Source organism: Humulus lupulus, chromosome 3 (genome assembly GCF_963169125.1).
Source record: "Humulus lupulus chromosome 3, drHumLupu1.1, whole genome shotgun sequence".
In the NCBI taxonomy this organism is placed as follows: domain Eukaryota; kingdom Viridiplantae; phylum Streptophyta; class Magnoliopsida; order Rosales; family Cannabaceae; genus Humulus; species Humulus lupulus.
Window position 1 is genome coordinate 14721644 of NC_084795.1, and position 23777 is coordinate 14745420.

The following is a 23777-nucleotide window of genomic DNA, read 5'->3' on the forward strand; positions in this document are numbered from 1 at the left end:
AAAGATTTCTCAATTTCCCACACATTCTCCCTTTTACGAAGAATTTCCAAGGATCTCTTTGCACAAATATTACCAATCCACGCTTCAATTTCATCACCAAATTCCTATGTATAAGTTCCTCTATCACTTCTCTTTTGATAATGTTTATGAGTTTTTTTCTTCTTGTTGTTTTTTTATCTTATTCTTGATGATTTGTGGAAAAGAGGGTAATTTGGCTTATTTTTCTAAGGTATAAATGAAAAAAAAAATGAATTTTTTAAGGTAAAAGATGGGTAAAAATTACATCTTTCCGAGGTTATAGATTGGTTAGATGCGATTATCGTGTAGAACAAGGTATTGGGTTTTAGAAATAGGGTTTAAGTGCACTCATCCCAACAATAACCCCTCTTTTTGTTGGGGGGGGGGGGGGGGGGGGGGGGGGGGGGGGGCTAGAAAATTAGGATTACCCAAATTGGAAATTAAGTATCCACTTTTTGTGGATATAATCTCGATACTCAGAGTCTTTGTTGGCTCGATTACATCGAGATTATTGTCTCATTTCAAGCATTCAAGCACAAATTTTCAAGATATTTTCCCAATTCATCCATATTTTTTTTATAAGGGCCCTCACATTTTTCTTTATTGTTAAATGATGCAATATTCTGAGAAGAATTGGTGGGGGTTCGACCTTGTCATTCCTTACAAACCTTCATCACCTCAAATTGAATAATCACCCAACATGCCCATACACAAAAATATACCCCCACAGCCATATGCCATGCACCCGGAAGGAATAAGGGCCTCGCATAGCGAGGCCTAATACACGTATGTGCCAAGATACACACCTGAAGATGCGACACCCTGCCTGTCAGAGGACACCTGTCTTGCGCCCGAGAATCCATGCGAGACCTTGCGTCTCAGCAGCCCGAGGACTCGCTCGAGGCACCTTGTCCCATCACATGCACCTCATGCCTTGCTGAAGAGGCCTTGCTTCCCTTCCTAAATCATGTGCCACCAGCAAGGCACACCCTCACCGTGGCTTCTTACTATATGTAATGTTTGAGACCTCATGAATGGGCGTATGAGGAACACTAAGAGAGACCTAACAATTATTTGGTGTCAAGCCAAGAGTGATGAGGACGACTGAGTATATCATTCATGATAACTCACAAGCTTTCCCACACTTAGCGTAATATGGAAGAGCTTGGAGCAAATACATGTCATGAAAATGTGAGAATAACCATTACGTACAAGGTACGTGAACGTGTACGCATACGAGATGTACGACTGTGAGGAGGACAGAGGCGTGACCCTGACATCTGTATCAGACAAGTAGTGGTGGTTTGCATTTTTACAAATAGTGGAGGCACTACCTGCATACCTCTTACCATGTACGACACCACAATCTTCTGCTCCACTACGACCTATGCCACTACCCTGAGAATGTACTTTTCTAAAATCATGTCTCCTGGAACCACAATGTATCAGGAGTCATTAGAGCTCCACTATAAATAGATATTTACCCCTCCAACAAAGGAGTTGGAAAATTCATTGTATACTCAGGCTATTAAGAAATATTCTCACCCCTCAAGTTCTTTCTAAGTTCCTTCTATGTTATTTTGTTACTACGCTTTGAGTTTTCTGACCTAATATCGTTGACGAGATCTTACCGTAAACATCAATATTAAATGTAAATGTAGACTTTTACTTCATTTTTTTTTATTTCTTTAGTGGGATAATAATAAAATACAAAAGAAAATTATTTTTTTCTTCATATTTTGAATAAATATTAAATGAGCATTAATGTATGATTCATTTTTGCATAAACTTTTACACTTGTGTGTTGGAGTACAATTGTAAAAATTGTGTCAAATACGTACTTTTTGTGCAAAATATAACACAATATTTGCATATACATTGGAGATGGTCGGCCTTGAGGATTAGAGAGTAATTGATGCTCCTAAATGATCTCTTATTATAGTATTATAATGCAATTACTTGATTAAACAAAGTATAAGTAATTTCCATTAACTACACACTACAACATAAATCACTCTTAGGGGCGACGCTTGTCGCCCTTAATAACCATAAACGTCGCTCCTAATAAAATGTGCTTAATGGTGTTCATTAGGGAAGATTAATGGGTCACCCCTAAAAGTTGAGATGTCACCCCAAATTTTTTCACATGTGGCATAACTTTTGGTCAATGTGTCACCCCTAATATGTCACCAGCCGCCCTTGATACTTAATTATTAGGGGTGACCGTCGCTCCTAATACATTTTTATTTATACAAAATAATAAAATTATTTTAAAAATTAAAAATTAATTAATTAAAATTTAAATCATTGAAAATAAATATATTAAAAATAAAATATTATATTAAATAATCAAATTAGTTAATTAAGATAAAAAAATATCCATATTGTTAATATAATGTAACAATTACTAAGAATAATATAAACCTAGTCTCCTAAATCAGCTGCCTCGTCATCCATATTGTCTTCTTGTTGCAGTTGTGGTGGCTGCGGCGACAACATCAACTAGGGATATTGGGGAGGTAATGTGGATGATCCTGGTCCATACATGTAGGGGTACAATGGCTGCGACGACGGTGGAATCGGCCACATATAAGGTGATGGTGTTGCTTCGTACATGCATGGAGGTGCCATAGGTTGAGATGACGCTGCCACGTACATGGAAGGATAGGCTGAAGTTGGAGCTTGAGAAGACGAAACTCTAGAAATATTGTCGCTATCAGGCATAGGCAACATCTGAACATTCGGTAGACGAAATGAGGATGGAAGAATTTGAGAAAGAGAAAATTAACAAAAATGAAATATTTTCTCAACGTAGTTTATGATGTCTTCCAAAGTCTTATCGTTTTATTGAATTCATGTTATAATTATTATTTAATTATTTTATTTTAACTCTAACCTACCATATTCCGATCTAGTGGATCTCTTGGAAAAAGTAAGCAAACATTTACTACTCCTCAAAAAATGAGGAATACTAGATGAATACATTGACTCGGATTACTATCCCCAAGACATCCACTAGATGTATGTCTATGACTTTATTATTATTATTTAATTAATTGATAATATAATTATTAAATTAATTGATTATTATTTAATTATCTTATTAATTACTAAATTAATATTTTATTACTTAATTATATTATTAATTATTACATTAATATTTTATTATTTAATTATCTTATTAATTATTGCATTAATATTTTATTATTTAATTATTACATTATATTTTTTATCAACTAAATTAAACTAATTAAGACAACATAATCAAATAAAAAAAATAGCTTTATACAATTTTCCTATTATGCTTCAATGTTCCCTTTCTCTCCTTCAATTTCTAAACACCAACACAAATATATATATAATAGTTATTAATAAAATACAAATAAGACCAAAAAAATATATATATATATAATCTTACTGTTTTAAGAAACTAAAATAAAAATTACAACTTACATCCGATCGGTGGAGGCATTTTGGCGTGGTGGAGGCGCAGGGGTCGTCGGCATCGTGGTGGAGGCGCGAAGGTCGTCAGTGTGGCGTGGTGGTGGAGGTGTAGGCAAAAGAGAAGAAGTAAAAAAAAAATTAAGAGAGAGGGATAGAGAGAAACGAGATTTGGGGGTTTTGTGAGAGAGATAACCAAAATTATTTAAGGGATTTGAGAAAGAAAATGATTTGAGAGATGAGGATAGAGAGAAACTGAAAGGGGATTTCGGGTGAGAGGAGAAATTTTTTTTTTGCAATCGGCACAGAGAGAAGAAGAAGGGACATTAGGACTAGGTATATTAAAATTTTAGGGGCAAGAATATTGTATATCACGGGCGACATGTCACCCCTAATATTGTTTCAACAATATTAGAGGCGACTGACACCTTGTCATCTCTGATAATCCCAATATTAGGAGTGACAGCGTGTCACCCATAAAACTGATTTTTCTTGTAGTCACATTCCATTTTAATCACCAATAACTTTACAAATACACCTAACTATTGGAAAATTGAAGAATAAAGGGATGAATTTGTAATTAATTAACTATATTTATTTGCCAAGTCTTTCTACTAGAATATATCGTTATGCAACTATATGCAAATAAATAGTGAAGATATCTTATTTGTTATCGAAATTAATTCTAATCTTTGATTATATAACTGGTTTTAGTGTACATTTGGTCGTCGTTTTTACATATGTATAGTCACGATCCTTAAATATACATATTTAGTAACAATCCTTAAATATACATATGCGAAATTACTTCTAATCTTTGATTAATTTCCCTTATTATCTTTGAACCAAAAATATTGATAATAATAATAATAATAATACATAAGAAGTAATATTAGGTAGGAAAATTCAAAACTATTACAATATATATTTTTTTAGAGATACATTATTTCAAATTTATATTATCAATGAAATCTAACTAAATTATATGAAAGTTGAAAATATATATCATCTTTCGATATTGAAAATGATGACGATGAATGAAGCAAATTTCTTTATATTTTAAATTATTGATAATTTGATTCCTGAGCTTGTCAAGCAAATTAAAAAGGAGTAAATATTGTTTTTTAACAACATAATATGATGCAATCATTTATGGAGGAAAAAAAAGTAAATTTTAATCGTCCATAAAAACACAATCGTCCTAATTAAAACTGTTGATTCTATATAATAGGGAAACTAAGAGTATTACAAAGTGTTGTTGATTCTTGAAGATCAATTTGTTATTAAAATAAGGATTTTTTTAAAGGAAGAATAGTATAATTAATAAATTAGGTAATTAAAACAAAACTCTCTCTTTTTTTTGGGAAGAAAAAACTTACTTCAAATTCAAAAATATTGAAATAGCACAAATCAAGGATATTATTGTTACATAACAAGATATTTAAAATAATGGTCATCAGTATATCATCACTGTTTTTCTGTATTCTCTTCGAAGTACTCCATCAACAAAATCAAAAGGGAAGGATTTCATGGAATCTAGAGTGGTCAAGGTGAGTTTTTTATTTATATTTTTAATATATATATATATACATTTTCATAATATTATGTTCTTCAAACTGTGTGAAAATTTACAAAGTAGTTAATTTGCTTAATTATTGTTTAGGTTAAATATCGCAACAGTGTTCGACGTTTTACTGTTGCTCCAAATGGAACCAATTTTTCTGACTTGCGTGGACTCAGAGAGAAAATTCTTCATCTCTTTAACATTTCTTCCGAAGATCAAGACTTTTCCTTAACGTACATTGATGAAGACTCTGACGAAATCTCTCTTATTGACGATGAAGATCTTTACGAGGCTTTCAGGTTAAATCTGAAACCTTTGAGAATCTTTGTAACCGGTAAAACCATAGACTTTGTTTTACCAAGTACCAGTTCTACTTCTTTTTCTTTTTCTTCTGCTTCTTCTTCGAGGTCTGAGGAAACCTTGGAAAGCTCTGGACGTTTAAATTCTTCATCGGAACTAATCGATGTACTAGTCAAGGTCTCAGGTCTTATCACCGATAGTTTGATCCAAAAGTTTCAAGAACGTAACAAAACTAATGACAACATAGCTTTTGATAGTAAGGTTGAGAAAGACACTGAATTATTGTTAGATTTGAATTTGTCTTGTGATGATCTTGATCAAGGTGAGCTTGACGAAGCATTTTCCAGTGAAGAAAATCCCTCCTCAATGTAAGCTAAAAAATTTCCATTGATGTTGACCATTTTCAATATTCATGATTATTATTATTATTATTATTATTATTTTAGTTGTATATTCGTTTTTGTAGGATGGTCGAAGAAAATGATAAAAATCTCAGAAAAATACAAGATTTCATGGAGGGAGTGAAGAAGATGGCTGTACGTATATTTCAGTTTTTGTGTATATATATATACATACAAGTTATATAGTGATATATATATGTAGTATTCTTTCACAGGTTGCTTCTTATTATTATCCACGATTTGACTCGTTGAGATTTGTTGATCATGCAAAGTGGAATAATGAGTTTGTGGAGTCGAGTCTGAAGAAGTTTAAGAATTGTCACTTTTTTGAAGATCCATTAGTACACCAGACCATGGGGAAATTATTGTTCAATGAAGTCAGGACTAAGAAGACTATGGATCGTGCTTATGAAGAAGATGATGAAGGGGAAAATAAGGAAGAAAATGATGATGAAGGAGATGAAGGTGGTGAAGAAGATTATAAAGACGATGAAGAAGATGATGAGTATGATGATGATGAAGAAGAAGAAGATGAATATGGTGAAGAAGATTATAAAGATGATGAAGATGATGAATATGATGATGAAAAAGAAGAAGATGAACATGATGATGAAGATGGAGAAGATGAATATGATGATGAAGAAGAAGATGATGATGGAGATTTCAGTACTGATGTTGAAGATGAATCTCTACCTGTATCAGATATTGTGGCAGCTGAAGATGATGATGAATCTCTACCAGAGATTGTTGCACCTGAAGATGATGATGATTTGTTAGGTAGTGATAATACAAAAGTTGAAGAGGAAGCCATTCTGGATAAAGTTGCTGAAATGGGATTTAGTTTGAACAGCTTAACTGAGGAGATTTTGAAAGTGCATAACTATAACTTAGAGCATTCTATGGAGTATCTGTGTGATGATTTTGAGTGGGATTTAATGCTTGAAGACCTGCTTGAAATGGAAAGGTTATCATTGTCAATCATCTATCTCTATCTTCTCCCTTTATATATATATATATATATATATATATATTAATAGCTTTTTTTTTCATATTGATTTTTTTATGTTTGTTGCAGGGATATGTGAACGAAAGAAATCAAGGCAAAATGGCACCGAAATGAAGGAGGAATTCAAGTGAACAATCAGTGGATTGTGCATTGCAGCTAGTTATCAGTCAAAGAACATAAATAAAGCTAGTTATTAGTTAATTTGAGAACTTCTTATTTGGCATTTCATTTGTGCATATTCATGTTATGTTTTCTTTTGTTATCGCCCTTTTATTTGGTTCTATTTTATTCTGTTTTTGGGAACTGCACTCAAGAAAATAAAAAAGCACATATTTCTTAAATTTCACTAAGACAATTGTATGCAGTTTAGTAATTTTTTTTATAGTGCTTGAAATTACTATGGATTGCCAATCAATCCTTTGTCCCGCCAAACATAATCCCTCCCTCTCTATATGGGTGGATTAATGACAAAAGTTAATAATTCTTTTTAAATGATACTGGTCTTCCAAATGTATACGTGGTATTTTAAATTAGGTAGCAAAATGTAACTGGCGGGGACATGAATGAGACAGGAAATAGAGGATTGGTGATTTTTTTTTTTTGGTTTAGAATGAGCCACAATCCTCCATTTTCTCTCATTATAATCATATCTTTACTTTGGCTTGCAACTTGCAACCCTTTATCAATAATTTCTCTCTTTCTTTCTATCTCTCTCTCGGAAGAAATGGAGTCATTTCAAATGGCCAAAGACAACACTCCTCTTTCCCTTTCACAAAATTTCATTCTTCCGGAAGAAAAGAGGCCACAACTCTCAAAAGTGTCAACTTTGGACTCAATTCCCATAATTGATTTTAGTGTTATCAACAAAGATGGTGCTTCCCATGAGGTTCTACTTGATAAGATAACAGAAGCTTGTGAAGAGTATGGCTTCTTCCACATCATAAACCATGGAGTCCCTCAAGACTTGTGCAAAAGAATGTTGACAGCCGTTTCTGATTTATTCAAATTGCCTCCTCAAGAAAGGTCCAAGCTCTTCTCTACAGATCATACCAAAGAAGCCAGAATTATGAACTACTTCCTTAAATTTCAAAACCAAGACAAGGTCACAATGTGGAGCGAAAACTTTAGCCATCCTTGGGATCCTAATGGAGATTTTTTCACTTTGTTACCAGAAAATCCCCCTCTATATCGGTATCTATCTAATTTAGTATCAAAATTTAAGTTGTGCTACTACTCTGTCAATTATTTTTTGGTTTGATGCTAATTTCTCTCTGTTTTTTTTTGCAGAGAACTTTTTGTTGAATATGCAAAGGAGATTAATAAGTTGATGGAGATCATTTTCGGGCTAATATCTCAAAGTCTTGGCCTGGAGAGGAATTGTTTACAAAGCAAGTTAGGTGAGAAGCCAATGTTGAAAGCACTAGCCAACTTCTACCCGCCATGTCCAGACCCTGAGCTCACACTTGGACTGGCTGTTCATTCTGATTTTTATGCCCTCACAGTGTTGATGCAATCAGAGGAAGTGAATGGTCTCCAAGTGATCAAAGATGGGAATTGGGTTGATGTTAAACCAGTCCCAGATTCATTTGTTGTCAATATTGGTGATCAACTTCAGGTACAATATTTACTTGTGCAAAATTGTCATTTTTTAAAAAAAAAGATTTTTAAAAAGAGAAGTGTAGTAAATTATAAGCCGTTGTTTGGAATAGGAAGTTTGATTTGGTGAGAATGAGAATATCAAATCTATTATCGTATGTTTGAGTAAGTTTATATTTGATGATTTAAGAGATTGTTTTTGCAGGAGAGTTTCATTTTTTAGCTTTATTTGAGAATAATTCTAATCTATTTGAATAATTGAGTTTTACATTCCTTTAATCAACATTTCTATAACGGGGTCTCACCCATTGGCATTGGATGGTGAGGATGAACTAAATTGATTATTTCCATGTAGGTCCTAAGTAATGGAAGATACGAGAGTGTTATCCATAGAGCCGTGAACAACAAAATGGTACCTCGAATATCACTAGCTATGTTCTATGGACCAAACGAGAACACTTGGATTGGTCCAGTTGAAGAGTTGGTTGACGAAGAACACCCTCCTCTCTACCGAAGATATGAGTTTTCAGAGTATATGGAAGAAGTCAAAAAGCAAGTAGGAACAAGGCGAAGGGCGAAGGAAATTTTCGAGATTCGGCGTGAACAACAAGCATGAAGAATTGTATCCTAATTAACACTTTTTTTTCTTCTTTCCGCTAACTGTTCTTGTTTGTTAATTTTTGTTGCAATAAATCATACATAGCTTATTATTAATAGAAAAAGTACTTAAAACTTTCTTAAACTATATGTAATTAATGGTTATTGTCTTAATATTATCTTAAAGTCTTGAGTGGGTAGAGAGTACAATTCGTAAATCTCGTAATATCTAATAAAGAATTAGATTAACATATAAAACATTTGTTCTAATGTATATGCATCACAATTTCTTTGATATATTTTTTGGACTAATTATTCTCAAGACAAAATAAAATATCAATAAATAAAAGACAGTGAAGAATTTATAACGTGGTTAGTATTTGAATGTATGGTTCATAACTATTCTTGATTATTGTTTTGTCATCAAGAATCGTTTTATTAATTTAACTTGCGATAAATTAAAGAGGCATAAATGCCAATTAAATTATAAGCTATTTTAGTAGTTGCTATGTAATTGAAGTTAATATCTAGTTAAATTACAAATAAAGAATCGTTTTATTAACGTGTGAAAAAAAAAATTATAATAAGCTGCTTTCCGATTGTTTAACAAATGTTTTAATTCTTCAACTTTTTCAAAAAGAAGTGCTAAAAGCTCTACCAAATCGGTCCTAAGTGTGTAAAGCTCAACAACTATTTTTGGAGATCTTTACAAATCTCATCAAAAATCAATAGCGTGAATTGTCTAATTAAACAGTGTCTGTTCTTGCGACTTCGATCATGTTTCATATAATTGTATTAGGTTTACTTGAGTTGTTAAAAAATTTAGTTGACTTATTTGTAGTTTAATAGAAAGGTGAACAATATTTTATAAAAACCAATATAATAAAAAATGATCAATTTACACCTCACACCGTTATTTGCATTTTATTTACAAATATGATGTGTGCATTTTTATTTACAAAAATATCGTTATTTGTACCGTAATTTAAAGAATTTGTGAATATATTTTATACGTTACATGCTTGTCTTATTATGTAAGTTTTGGCAGCTTTAAAAGAGTATATGGTCTCTCTCTCTTCACCGTGTTTATTTTTTTTTAAGTTTCGTACATTCTCTTTCTTTTTCCTTAATTTAAAAAAAAAAAAAATTTCTAGCCACACACTAGTCGGTTGGGCTCAATAGTAGTACTATCGCCACCTACTCTTCAATGTGATTATTTTGATATGTGGGAAGTATATGTTTTTTCGCCGTCACCGGAGAAGATGACCAGAATAAAAAACAACATTTTAGTTTCTTTTTTTATATTATCTTAAGCAAAAAATAACTAAATTTTAAACTTAAACAAAATTTAATATACTAACATTTGTATTCTTATTTTACATTTAAAAGATACCATATAGTATTCTAAATAACTTTCAAGTTATTTAAAAACATTTCAACTAACTTTTTTATAATAGATTCTTTAGTATATTATTTGGAAACTTTTAAATAGAACATAAGACTCTTTTTGGTAAGTTGCTAAGTTTGTTGGTTACTTTAAATTTGTGGCATACTAAAAAAGTTAGTCATATATCAAAAGGTAACCAATTAGTATCTTAAATGATTTATAAAATGCAACGAAAATGTAGCTTTTAAAAGTAAATGTGCAGTATACTAAATGAAATCATTTTCTAATAAGCTATTCATGATAACTTTGAATTAAAGGAGTAATTTTTTTTTATATTATATGATAAGTAATTAGTTTTAAAAATAGACTTGAAGGTAATGTAAAAATATATTAATAATCAGATATGTAAATTACATGAGTGACTAAAAAAGTCTATGGAAAATTTTCATTTAAAAGTTATTGTGTAGTATACTAAATTAATTTTTTTTAATAAAGTATATGGTAACTTTTAAGTTTCTTTTTTGTTTGATTAATTAAAAAACATTATTACTCCTATGTAAATTATATTAGTGACTAAAAAGTGAATTAAAATATTTCATTACAAAAGTATTGTACAATATACTAAGAGTAACTTTTAATAATAAGTTATATAGTAATTTGTTATATTTTTTTGTAACTCATTCGTTTATAAAAAATGACTAATCGACAACGTAAACGTATCATAAATAATAAGACACTATAATATAACTTAAAATGACTAATTTGTGGCTCAAGATAAAATAGTTTCAGCAAATAAGTTTTGGAGGTAACTATAATGTATATAAAATAATATGCTCTAAAAATAAACTTTTCATGAAAAAAGTAACAAATTGGTAACTTGTTAACATTTTAAGTAACCAAAAAGTTACTTTTTAAAATCTAGAAAAACGGGGAAAACGAGATTTCGGGTTAGTTTCAAATTCAGGTATATTACTTATATAATTTGATATTTTTGTAAATAAAATTTTGTATGTGATTTTTGTAATTATTTTATATTATATATATATAATTGTAAAAATCCCATAAAAAATTGATGAGTATCAACAGCGTGTTTGGAATGAGCCAAAATCCTACATTTTCTCTCATTAAGACATCTTTTCTTGCCTTTGCAAATTGCAACCCTTGTCAATAATCTCTCTCTCCCTCTCTCAAGAAAATGGAGTCATTTCAAATGGCCAAAGACAGTGCTCCTCTTTCCCTTTCACAAAATTTCATTCTTCCGGAGGATAATAGGCCACAACTCTCAAAAGTGTCAACTTTTGCCTCAATTCCCATCATTGACTTGAGTATTGATCATAGCAACCAAGATGGTCCTTCCCAGATTCTACTTGATAAGATAACACAAGCATGTGAAGAGTATGGCTTCTTCCAAATCATAAACCATGGAGTCCCTCAAGACTTGTGCAAAAGAATGTTGACTGCCATTTCTGATTTATTCAAACTGCCTCCTCAAGAAAGATCCAAGCTCTTCTCTACAGATCATACCAAAGAAGCCAGAATTATGAACTACTTCCTTAAATTTCAAAACCAAGAGGTCACAATGTGGAGCGAAAACTTTAATCATGTTTGGGATCCTAATGGAGATTTTGTCACTTTGTTACCAGAAAATCCTCCTAATTATCGGTATATATCTAGTTTAGTATTCTAGTACTATTGTGTCATAATATTCCTTTTAATGCTACTTTTTTTTTTCTTGTTTAGAGAGGTTTTAGTTCAATATGCAAAGGAGATTAACAAGTTGATGGAGATAATTTTCGGCCTAATATCTCAAAGTCTTGGGTTGGAGAAGAATAGCTTACAAAGCAAGTTAGGTGTGAAGCCAATATTGAAAGCACAAGCCAACTTCTACCCGCCATGTCCAGACCCTGAGCTCACACTTGGGCTGGCTGTTCATACTGATTATTATGCTCTCACAGTGTTGATGCAATCAGAGGAAGTAAGTGGTCTCCAAGTGATCAAAGATGAGAAATGGGTTGATGTCAAACCAGTCCCAGATTCATTTGTTATTAATCTAGGTGATCAACTTCAGGTACAGTAATTACTTGTGCAAAATTTTCTTTTTCTAACTTAATTTTTTTTTATTAATCTTTAAATAAGAGAAGTAAGAACCTTGGAGGATATCTCTTGCAATATAATTAATATAACATAACTGAAGCAAGAAGACAGAAGCATGTGATAATGCACCATTTCTGGAATCTTTTATACATAAAAAACTCCCCACTAGTTTTTCCTCTTGAATTTTTAATCATAATATAAACTTAAAATAATTTACAAATCCTCTTGCCTTAATCAAGAGTCAAAATGTCGTGATTTAAAATGATGACCGGCACCAACCAATTCGATCATCATTTGATTTATTTTTTATTTATAAATCATGATTTGATTGTCATTGGATGGTTAGGATGAACTAAAGTGATTTCCATGTAGGTACTAACCAATGGAAGATACAAGAGTGTGCACCATAGAGCTGTGACCAACAAAATGTTACCTCGAATATCACTAGCTATGTTCTATGGACCAAACCAGAACACATGGATTAGTCCAATTGAAGAGTTGGTTGATGAAGAACACCCTCCTCTCTATCGAAGGTATGAGTTTGCAGAGTTCATAGAAGAATTCCTAAGGCAAGAAGGAACGAGGCGAATGGTGAAGGAAGCTTTCGAGTTTCGACATGAAAAAAAAGCATGAATAGATTCATTATTATTTACCATTTGATACGAGTCCTTTTTATGATTTGGACCTTGTCAAAATGTTTAATCCCTTTCCTTTTCTTGTTTGTTAAAGATAAATTACTTCAAACTTTCTTATTAAACTACATCCTAAATTTCTAAGTTTGTAGAGCACTATTCGAAAATGGTATTAAATGATAAATCAGCTTTACATGTATAGTACTTTTTATAGAGTTTGTGTCAAAATTTCAATGAGTTTTTTGAGCTAATTAGTTTTATGGAAAGCTAAAATACTAGTAATATAAGAAAATTAAGAATTTATAAGGTTGTTAATCTTTGAAAGATAATTGGCAGCAAAACTCTTTTATTTTTATATTTTGATACACTTAACTTTTTTTTTTTTACTAGAAACCTCCCAATCTCCCATTCCGTTAGAAAATCTACAATCCATTTAGTTTTCTTTGTTAGTTGCCAGTATGGAGTCACGTGGTTATCTAAACTAATGTCACGTAGTCATAAATATTTAATTATTTTAAATTAAAAAATTAATATAAATATTTAAATTAATTAAAAAATAAAAAACCTTTCTAATTTAAAAATTAAATAATAAAAAACAAATAAAAAAGAAAACCTAAAATCAGGTTTCTCTCTTCCTCTATATCTCTCTACCGTTCCACTCACCATCACCTTGCCTCATCTCAGCTCTCCTTCTTCGGTGGCTGGGGATGTGAACTGCAAATCGGTGGCTGGGGACGGAGGTTGTGGACGTCGTTGGTTGTGTGAGCGGATTTGGGACAACTTTGGGAGATAAAGTGAGGGTGTGATGGAGGATCTGTGCAAGGCCTTCATCAACGGAAGGAGAAGATGGATCTGGGCTAGAGGTGGCAGGATCCATGCGAGGCCTTCGTCGACGGGAGGAGTTGGATCTGGGATAGGCTCACTGATGTTGGACGAACAACCTCGCAGGCGCTAGGCTCACGGACGCGACTGGGCGACACGGAGAGATGTGGGCCGACGATGTGCTAGGGCTGGGGGATCTGGGGCGACGAGTAACGAGAACTGCTGGGATTCCGTATTAGTTTAAATCATTGATTTTTGTTTTATGTTTAATGGTTTGTGTTGTGAACTTATGGGTTTGATTGTGAGTTTATTGGAGTTGTTTGATTGTAGATTTATTGTGTTGTTTATAACTAGGATTTTTAGTTGTTGGTGTTGATATTTGGTGGGATTTTTTTTTAATATTTTGTTCCTAACATTGATTGAGGTTGGAGATGAGAACAAACTTAATCTAAAGTTTAATGATGATGGAAATGGTTTTGATGATGATATATCGGGTAGGAGATGAAATTTTGCTTTTTTACTTTTTAATTCTAAAATCTTTCTTTTCATTCTTATTTTAAATTAAAATGATTTTTAATTTTTAATAATTTTTAAATTTTAAAATAATTAATGAATTATGACGTAACATTGGTATTAGATGGTCACGTGGCTCCATGCTGGCAACTAACAGACAAAAAAAACTAGGATTGTGGATTTACTAATAGAATGGTGGATCGAGAGGTTTCACCGTAAAAATAAAAAATTGGGGTTTAAGTATATCAAAAGGTAAAGATAAGGGGTTTTGATACAGACCTTGTTACTAAAATGTACTTTAATTAGCCACCAAAGTTTTGGTATTTGCTACGAAAATTTTGGTAGGATAAAATAGTGCAATGGATTTATTAGGTTGAGCAATGCTCATGCCAAATCCATGGCAATAAGGGGAAAACCTCAAATATGAGAGATTCTCAAAACTCTATTTCAAATATCAATTCCCAAAAATTCCCTTACAATAAAAACAAGTGAGGTATTTATAGAACTCTCACAATTATGATAATATAAAGTAAATAAACAAAATGACATTAATAAACCTAATATATTCTAGATTATTCTTGTTATCCCCATTTCTTCTAAAATGTACGGATCCACACTCTAAGTCCATGAGCCGCCTTCCACGTAGTTAAAGCCCAGATCGAGCCCATTAGACGAAGAGAAAATGAATATTGGCAGCCCAAGTCTCAGCAAGACCCAAAGGGCATCCGGGAGTGTAAGCTGGGACCATCGCTGGGGCAGGTTGTATATACCCGAGACCGCGTACCGGGATGTCTCCTGAGATGCGGTAGAAGCGGTTGTGGCTCCCAAGTCCAAGATTAGGCCAGGATCACTGTGGATGAACCCGGGTCTTGGTAAACGGACCGGGACCCTGGTAAATGGAGGGGGATGTTGGTAAACGGACCTAGGTCGATTGGCCGAGTTTGGCGTGGTAAAGTATCCCCGATACCGACATCATCCCAAGAAGCGTGGAGCTATGTCCCCATAAGTAACCTGCAGATGAGGCTGCCTCAGGAATGTACGTCGTTGGTTTAGAACTGCACTGCCACTTCACTGACAGTGGAGAGCCAATGCCTATCCAACCTCTTCCTCAGAGCCAACCAGAGGACACACCTCATTAGATGTCCCAGCCTGACGAGTTGCAGAACTATGAAGGTGGAGCAGATTATGAGGAAGAGGAGAGAAATGAGGGGGAATACCATGATCTCGAAGCTGAGGATCCCGCAATCCCAGAAGAAGTAGACCCCAACTAAGAGAACCCGGAGGTGACCAAACTAAGACAACAAGTCCTGGACCAAGAGGCCAGGATTTCCGAACAAAAGGAAGCCACTCGAAGGATGCAAGAGTTCCTCCAGGCCCTCCAAGCCTTCATTGCCGCCCAAGGTTTAGCGGCTAGTCCTCCAGTTGTTCTGTCTCCAGGAACACAATCGCCTGCTCCGCAGGCTAGGAATAACGTGCTCGAAAATGCGAGGTCAATTCCAGCCCCGGGACAAGCTCCCGGACAGGTTCCGGTTAACCCGGCCCAAGAGAAGGGGAAGGCCAAAGCGGCCAACCCAGAGGGAAATGCAAACACCCAGAGGGAAGTTCCTCCTATCCAGAAAACCAGGACCTACCCCAGGCCGCTCCCTAGGAAAGAGAGGGTGTGTCCTGTCCCAGGACAGGGCTACCCGATCAATCCGCAAAGGGGTACCAGGCCCTGCCCTGCCTCAGGGTAGACTGGACGGGAGTGGTTTTTCCACCCGAGCGCCTCCGTGAATAAAGATCACCGAGGACGCCAGCATGATGACGAACCGAACACCCTTAGCTCCAGGGACGACATGTCCTAGGTAGACTTGCGCGAGGGGCTGAACACCCAAAAAGAACGGGCCCGAAAGGAAAAGATTCGCCCTTGAGGAGGCGATTTGAGAAATAATCTCAACGACAGAAGGAACGAGAAAGTTCCTCTAGATGATGGTACGGCCAGACAGTTCATGGAACTGCTGGCTGCCTTAAAAAAGGTCACGGACTGCCTGGTTCGCAAGTAGGAAGGAGGACACTCCTACTCCGAAGAAGATGAAAAGGAGCCCTACGCCAAGCACATCCTGGATGTTGTGCTCCCCAAAGGGTTCAAAATTTCGAATCTACCTGCCTACACTGGGAACACCGACCCCAGAGATCATCTATTGCGTTACAATGGGTTAATGACCGTAGCCCACGTCTGCGACAACGGCAAGTGCCTCTGCTTTTCAATTACTCTAGGCGGACTTGCAGAGGAATGGTGGAAGAGGCTCAAGCCAGGATCCATCCAATCCTATTCTGGACTGCAGTCGGCATTCCGCAAACAGTTTGTGGCCGCCATGAGGATGGACATGTAGATCAGTGCCTTCACCAGCATCAAGCAGCTCCCCACGGAGACGTTGAGGGCCCACATCTAGCATTTTATAGAGGAAGCCTCCAAAACCAAGGTGGATGATGGGCAGTGCCTGGTGACCCTACAATACAGAATCCGGGCCGGATCCCCCCTCTGGGACGACATGCAGCACATCAAGGCGGCTACCCTCGAAGAATTCATAAGGAGGGCACAAGGCTTTATCAATTGGGAGGACGCCTGAATCCAGGCATTTGGATGGTAGCCGGCCCCTCAGCCAAATGCCCAAACCTTTGCGGGATATGGGGCGCACTATCCTGCCCAGCAGTATCTAACTCCCCTGATAGCGCCAGGATTGACAGCTGCGCTTGGAATGACCTTTCCTGCGCCTGCGGTCTATGGCCCTGCATCTTCGGGGTATGCCCCGGCCTAGTCTACCCCTTTACCTGGGTACGGAGTCGTGTTAATCGGGTACAACACTGCTCCCGGTGGGGCCCAGCCATCCCAGATGGAGGGAACCGAGGCAAGTGTGAATCCCTCCCGAGGAAAGAGATCCGGGAAATGACAAAATCGGTCCGAACCCTCTAAGAAGGGCAATAGGGGTTATGAGCCCCAGTATTCAGAGTACACCAACCTATTGGATACCTGGGAAAACATCTACTTGGCCACAGAAAGGACGGTTCATTACCAGAAACCTACCCCCATGTTCAAAGGAGGAAAGAACCCAAGGGATACCAGCAAAAGGTGCACGTACCATAAGGAGGTGGGCCACAAACCCGAAGAATGTCAGCAGCTGAAGGATGAGATCAAAAATTTGATCAAGCTGGGACATCTCCACCAGTGGGTTAGAATGCCTGTGGGAGTTCCAGGACTGCCAGCAGTCCCCGGACAGGCCACGGTCCCGGGCGCACCTGGAGCGTACCCACCTCCTCAGGGAGGATACGCAAAGGGCCTGGGAGCACAAGCCCCTCAGGGGGCCCCCGCTGTGCAAGCGCCGGGACCCGGAATGCCATACCCTGCCGGGACCATGCCCCGCGAGTAGATGGTCACGTAGCCACCATCTCGGGTGGGCCTTATTTGGGAGGACCGTTCCGAAATTTTCAAAAGCGCGACCTCAGCGAACTTGACCACGACCAAGAGGTATGCGCCTTGGTCCAAGCATTGGCTCAACACCTGAAGTTGATGAACCTCCCCATCACCTTCATAAAAGACGATGCCCGCAACGTCCATTTCCTGCATCATGACCCTCTAGTCATTGATGCCCAAATAGGCAATAACCTGGTGTCCCGAGTATTGGTGGACGACGGAAGCTCCGTCAACATCTTGTTCAAACCAGCCTTCGTCACGATTGGCTTAACTGAGGCAGATCTGGCCTCATGCCCAACCCAGATCTACGGCTTCAATGGAGACTCAATACTCCCAATAGGGAAAATCCAGTTTCCCGTAACACTAGGGAACGAGATGCAAAGCTCGTTCAAATTTTGTACATTCGTGGTGGTTGACTGCCCCACCGCTTACATCATCATTTTTAGCCAGCCCGCATTGGTCGACTTCGGGGCTATCACCTTCATCCTCCACCTCTGCATGAAATTCCCCTGCGATAACAGAGGAGTGGGAACAGTCCGGGGAGATTAGAAGAGCGCCCGTAAATGTTACCACGTGTCTGCCCGACCCATTTACATGGTCCGCGAAGAACCTCTTGAGGAGGAAGACGCTGATCCAGTCCCGCCCCCTCCGTTAAGACGGGTTGTCCGGGAAGAAGACGAGCTGGATCCACGGATTGGGGAAGACCTTGTACTGGAGCCCATGGAGGAAATTGAGGAGGTGTGCATCAACGACACCGATCCAACCAAGATAATCCAAGTCGAGAAGAATCTAAGTGCGGAGGTTCGGGCTGCCATCATCACCCGGGTAAAAGAGAACCAAGATGTACTGGCCTGGTCTCACTCGGATATGACCAGGATTGACTGAAATATCATCTACCACACCTTAAATATCGACAAGGATGCGACCCCGGTCTGGCAGAAACGGAGACCCCTAGGTGCGGAAAGGGCAGAAGCCCTCAAGCTGGAAGTTGAAAAGTTATACTCGATCAACTTCATCCGAGAAGCTTTGTACCCCGTGTGGTTAGCCAATCCAGTGCTGGTGCCAAAGCCGAACGAGACTTGGAGAACGTGCATCGATTTCATGGACCTCAACAAAGCTTGCCCCAAAGATTCCTTCCCGCTCCCTCGAATTGATCAGATGGTGGACGCAACATCCGGCTACGAAATCTTGAGCTTTATGGATGCCTATTTAGGCTACAACCAGATCTATATGCATGTAGCGGACCAGGAACATACCAGCTTCCAAACCGACAAGGGGGTAACTGCTATGTCGTCATGCCCTTTTGACTCAAAAATGCCGGAGCCACCTATCAATGGCTAGTCAACAGAATGTTCCGAGCCCAGCTAGGACGGAACATGGAGGTCTACATCGACGACATGCTGGTCAAATCCAAGATCTCCAAGGAACATTCTGACGATCTGGTCGAAGCCTTCGCGATCATTCGAAGGTATGGGATGAAGTTGAATCCAAAAAAATGCACCTTCGGCGTGGCATTCAGGAAGTTCCTGGGGTTCATAGTAAGCTACCCGGGAATAGAGGCCAATCCGGACAAAATCAAGGCACTGATTGAGATGCCCTCACCACGGAAGCACAACGATGTTCAGAGTCTGACTGGGCGGATAGCCGCTTTGAGCTGTTTTGTCTTGAAGGCCACAGACAAGTGCATCTCGTTCTTCAACGTCCTTCGAGGAAGCCAAAGTTTCGAATGGTCGGCTGAATGCGAAGAGGCTTTCCAAAGGCTAAAAGAACATCTGGCCCGATCACCAATATTGGCAAAATCGGTGGAGGGAGAACCGCTGTACCTCTATTTGGTCGTGACCGAACACGCCGTCAGCGCCGCATTAGTATGGGAGGACGGGAAGGCCCAGCTCCCGGTCTATTATGTGAGCAAAAGGTTATTAGGTGCGGAATCACGATACCTATTAATCTAAAAATTGATATTTTGCCTGCTAATCGCGTCCCGAAAGCTTAGGCCTTATTTTCAGGCCCATGCGATAAAAGTACTGACTAACCATCCCCTCAGAAAAGTGTTGCAAAAACCCGAATCATCGGGAAGGCTCTTGAAGTGGGCCATGGAGTTGGGTCAGTTCGATATTGCGTACATCCCTAGGGTATCAATCAAAGGGCAGGCCTTGGTTGACTTCATCGTGGAATGCTCCGGGATCACTGAAGAAGATGATCCTGCCGATTTCGCAACACCCTTGTGGAAGATTTTCGTAGATGGAGCCTCAAATGAAAATGGAGCAGGGGTCAGAGTCATCCTAATGTCACCACAGGGACACAAGTTGCAAAGCGCCCTGCGTTTCCAGTTCAAGGCTTCAAACAACGAGGCCGAACACGAGGCCATGTTGGCCGGACTGCGCTTGGCTCGAGAAGTAGGGGCCGGGAACCTAGAGATCTATAGCAACTCCCAATTGGTTGTCAGAAAAATCTCAGGAGAATACCAAACGAAAGAGGAAAGGATGGCAGCTTATGTGATGCAGACGCAGGAGATACTTCAGTCTTTCAAGAAGCACTCCATCCGCCAGATCTCAAGGGAACAAAACGTGTTTGCAGACACATTGGCAAAGCTAGCCACAGATGCCAAGGCAGAGCTTTTCAGGCTGGTCCCGATCAACCATCTCCCCACACCAAGTATCCATTCCCCCACAATCAACGATATAGACTACTCCACGTCCTGGATGAGACCCATAATCCAATACCTAACAACCGGGGGGTTGCCTACGAACAGGGCAGCAGCCAGGAAGCTTCAGTACCAGGTCCCCATATACGTCATGATGGACGGAAAACTCTATCGCAGAGGGCTATTCATGCCATACCTCCGATGCGTATCCGGGACTGAAATGAGTGCAATCATGCACGAGGTGCGCGAAGGTTTCTGCGGAGATTATACAGTCGGGCTCAGCTTGTCCAAGAAAATCCTATGGCAAGGATATTTCTGGGCAACCATGAAGAAAGACTATGTTGATTACGTCTGTAAGTGCGACAATGCAAAAGATACGCGAAGATCCCGCGAGCCCTCCTCTGATGATGAGTCACTGGCCTTTCGCGGTATGGGGAATCGGCCTAGTAGGATCGCTCCTGACCGGGAAAGGTGGAGTGAAGTATGCAATCGTGACTGTCGACTACTACACCAAGTGGGTCGAAGCGGAACCCATGAACACCATCACCTCAAAGAAGGCCTTGGACTTTGTCATCAACAACATCGTATGCCGGTACAAGCTCCCCTACAAGATCGTGTTCGACAACGGGAAGCAGTTTGACAACATCCACTTCACAGACTTCTGTGAGAGACATGGCATCATCAAAAGCTTCTCTGCGATCGCCAGACCCCAAGGAAAAGGGAAAACAGAGGCCGTCAACAAAATCTTGAAGGGAGCGTTAAAGAAAAAGCTTCAAGCTTGCAAGAGCAAATAGCCAAAAGAGTTGCCCCGCATGTTATGGGCGCACAGGACCACCGAACGAACGTCTACCGGGCACACCTCTTACTCCATGGTGTACGGGTGCGAAGCTGTCATCCCAGTAGAATCAGTTGTCCCATCCCACAGGAGGGATACATATGATCCCGCTCAAAACCACGCCTTGCTCTAGGAATCCTTAGATCTTATCGAAGAGATCCGGGAAGAATCTCAAGTTCAGTTGAAGATGTATCAAGGCAAGATCGCTCGACATTTTAACTAGAAAGTAAAGAGCCAAAGGTTTGAAACCGACGATCTAGTTGTAAGGAGAGTTTTCCCTGCAACCCATGATCCAAGAGTGGGGGTTCTGGGCCCAAACTGGGAAGGAACATACGAAATATAACAAGAAGTATGTCCGGGAACGTACTGATTAAGACGACTCGACGGGACCAAAGTCCTAAGGGCCTGGAACGCGGAACATCTTCGCAAGTACTATCAGTAGTCAGGAGACCATGTTTAGGCTTTAATTTTCCTTGTAAACAATGTACGCCTCAGTGCGATTTCATGAATAATAAAAATGATGTGTTCAAAACATCATATATGAAAAAAAATACAATGTGAAACAATGAAAGTTCTCGTCCGTCTCTATAAACAAGTGACCCATGACCAGTCCTCGATCGCTTGGGGGCGGGGTGATATATCCATTCATACAAGCAAATCCAAGAACAAAAAAAAAAACAGGACGCTAAATGCTCTTGGTTCGAACCAACAGATAGTAATGGAAGCCCAACTCCTAACGAAAGGACACAAGGTTAACGCCTAGTCCCAACCCGGATCGACAAGGCTGGGGGGTATAAACCAAGTAGGACGCAAGGCTCAGGCCTAGTCCCAACCCGGACCGACAAGGTCTGGGGGGTACAAACCAAGTAGGACGCAAGGCTCCGGCCTAGTCCCGACCTAGTCCCGACCCAGACATACGTGGTTCGGAGCTACAAACTCAATAGGACTTAAGGCTCAGGCCTAATTCTGGCCCGAACATACATGGTTCAGAGGTATAATGTCCAATAGGACATACGGGCCAGCCCTAATCCTAACCTGGATATGCTTGGTCCGAGAATATTCGGTTGACTAAAACGTGATCCCGAGTAACGAAATACTCGTCCACGTCTCCTCCATAAATGGTCCAGGCCGAAAAAACCTATCCCATGGTTCAAAATAAGCTAACCAACTCCCTAATGGCCCAGGCCATTGGAACTTGAGAAACAGGGTTAAAGCGAGTTAATGAGTTAAAATCTAGAAAGATCTCGAGCGGTCCGGGCTATTGGAGCCCGTATTGTAAAATCAGAATAATTTAGTCGAGGCCGTCAAGACCCAAACATGGGTTACCAGAAGAGACACTTTCTGCAACTTTTCCCCAACAGTCCCAGCCGTTGGAATCGAGACTGAACATTCGACTCATTTACACAAGGTGGTAAAAACACTTAGTGAAAGTTTAACAAATGGAAACAGGAAAACCTTATGCAAGAAATGAAGTAAATGCGAATATAAAAATTGTCTTAGATGCATCCGTGTCCATAAAAGTGTTACAAAAACAGAAAAAAGAGAAAGAAAAACAAGTAGAAGACCTGGGCCTAGGCTTCGTCGTGCCCTGATGCCTTCGGGTTGGCTCCATCTGCCTCTTCCTCATCCAAGGGTTCCACGTCAGCTTTCTCCTTGGCCTCAAATTCGGCTCTCTTCGCGGCAGGGTCGGGGTAAACCATGATGTTCATGTTCTTGTCCTGAAGCCAAACCATGTAGATGGCCTCATCAAAGGTAGCCTCCAGCATGGTGTCTGCTTGCTCATTCCCTTGATGGGTCTCCTCATGCTTTTTCACCTCCAGCTGGAGCGAATCATCCAAAGCCTGGATCTGGGACTCAAGACCGGTGATCCTCTCCCAACCTTGGGATGAGTGGGCTTCGACTGCCTCCAGGAGAGCTTTAACATGGAGAAGCTCCGCCTCCAAACTGGCCACCACCTTTCTATGCTTGACATCTCTCCGCGACAAAGTCTCTTTGAGTTGAAATTTGGTTCGGGCTGCCTCTTTGCGGTCCGCTTTAGCTTGAGCCACCTCCTTGGCCATGGCTTCCTGAGCGGCTTCCCGCTGGTTCACAGTCGCTTCTAGCTCTAATTGGCCCGTCTCCATTTTCATCGCCATCTCGGCCACCAAGTCGGCATTCCGATGGGCCAGTAAAGCGTCCTGGAACGAAATTAAGTTAGAAAAGTCTGAAGAACTAAAAATACGAGAAGAAAAAGGATGTATAGACGGATAACTTACAGCGGTGACCTGATGGCGGATCGCCTAGGAAATGAACAGCGCATCCTGGTTAGCCATAGTGGCGTACTGCTTCAACTACAGGTTGGACATAGCAGCCCCAACCTGCTCCAGCAAGTCTGCGGCGAACGGAGCCATGTCTTGCCCCAGTTTGGGACAGAACCCTGTCTCAGCAACAAGTCGGCCCACGATCGGTTGGGAAGCGCTAAAAGCTACCGGACACT

General features: G+C 39.0%; 3 protein-coding genes across 3 annotated transcripts; all 3 read left to right on the forward strand.

Moving 5' to 3' along the window:
• Nucleotides 1–1173: 1173 nt before the first annotated feature.
• On the forward strand, nt 1174–6809 carry LOC133823674 (uncharacterized). Its single transcript, XM_062256525.1, has 8 exons — nt 1174–1233; nt 2460–2537; nt 4920–5009; nt 5123–5691; nt 5790–5859; nt 5940–6189; nt 6247–6688; nt 6800–6809. Exons 1-8 carry the CDS (start codon nt 1174–1176, stop codon nt 6807–6809), a joined length of 1569 nt encoding a protein of 522 aa, XP_062112509.1.
• Nucleotides 6810–7388: 579 nt separating this feature from the next.
• On the forward strand, nt 7389–9181 carry LOC133822183 (protein DMR6-LIKE OXYGENASE 2-like). Its single transcript, XM_062254431.1, has 3 exons — nt 7389–7921; nt 8018–8345; nt 8682–9181. The coding sequence occupies exons 1-3, from the start codon at nt 7455–7457 to the stop codon at nt 8940–8942; spliced, it is 1056 nt and encodes a 351-aa protein (XP_062110415.1). The 5' UTR covers nt 7389–7454; the 3' UTR covers nt 8943–9181.
• A 2324-nt stretch (nt 9182–11505) lies between these two features.
• Nucleotides 11506–13037, forward strand: LOC133823675 (protein DOWNY MILDEW RESISTANCE 6-like). The gene is made up of 3 exons (XM_062256526.1): nt 11506–11972; nt 12051–12378; nt 12777–13037. Exons 1-3 carry the CDS (start codon nt 11506–11508, stop codon nt 13035–13037), a joined length of 1056 nt encoding a protein of 351 aa, XP_062112510.1.
• Nucleotides 13038–23777: the final 10740 nt, after the last annotated feature.

Excerpts from the sequence above, each read along its gene's own strand:
- LOC133823674 (XM_062256525.1), top strand. The coding sequence starts at position 1,174 with ATGGAAGAGCTTGGAGCAAATACATGTCATGAAAATGTGAGAATAACC. Across the intron at positions 5,692-5,789 it reads GAAGAAAATCCCTCCTCAAT|GATGGTCGAAGAAAATGATA; the intron begins GTAAGCTAAAAA and ends TCGTTTTTGTAG. Across the intron at positions 6,190-6,246 it reads TGATGATGAAGGAGATGAAG|AAGAAGAAGATGAATATGGT; the intron begins GTGGTGAAGAAG and ends ATGATGATGAAG.
- LOC133822183 (XM_062254431.1), top strand. The coding sequence starts at position 7,455 with ATGGAGTCATTTCAAATGGCCAAAGACAACACTCCTCTTTCCCTTTCA. Across the intron at positions 7,922-8,017 it reads GAAAATCCCCCTCTATATCG|AGAACTTTTTGTTGAATATG; the intron begins GTATCTATCTAA and ends TTTTTTTTGCAG. Across the intron at positions 8,346-8,681 it reads ATATTGGTGATCAACTTCAG|GTCCTAAGTAATGGAAGATA; the intron begins GTACAATATTTA and ends ATTTCCATGTAG.
- LOC133823675 (XM_062256526.1), top strand. The coding sequence starts at position 11,506 with ATGGAGTCATTTCAAATGGCCAAAGACAGTGCTCCTCTTTCCCTTTCA. Across the intron at positions 11,973-12,050 it reads GAAAATCCTCCTAATTATCG|AGAGGTTTTAGTTCAATATG; the intron begins GTATATATCTAG and ends TTTCTTGTTTAG. Across the intron at positions 12,379-12,776 it reads ATCTAGGTGATCAACTTCAG|GTACTAACCAATGGAAGATA; the intron begins GTACAGTAATTA and ends ATTTCCATGTAG.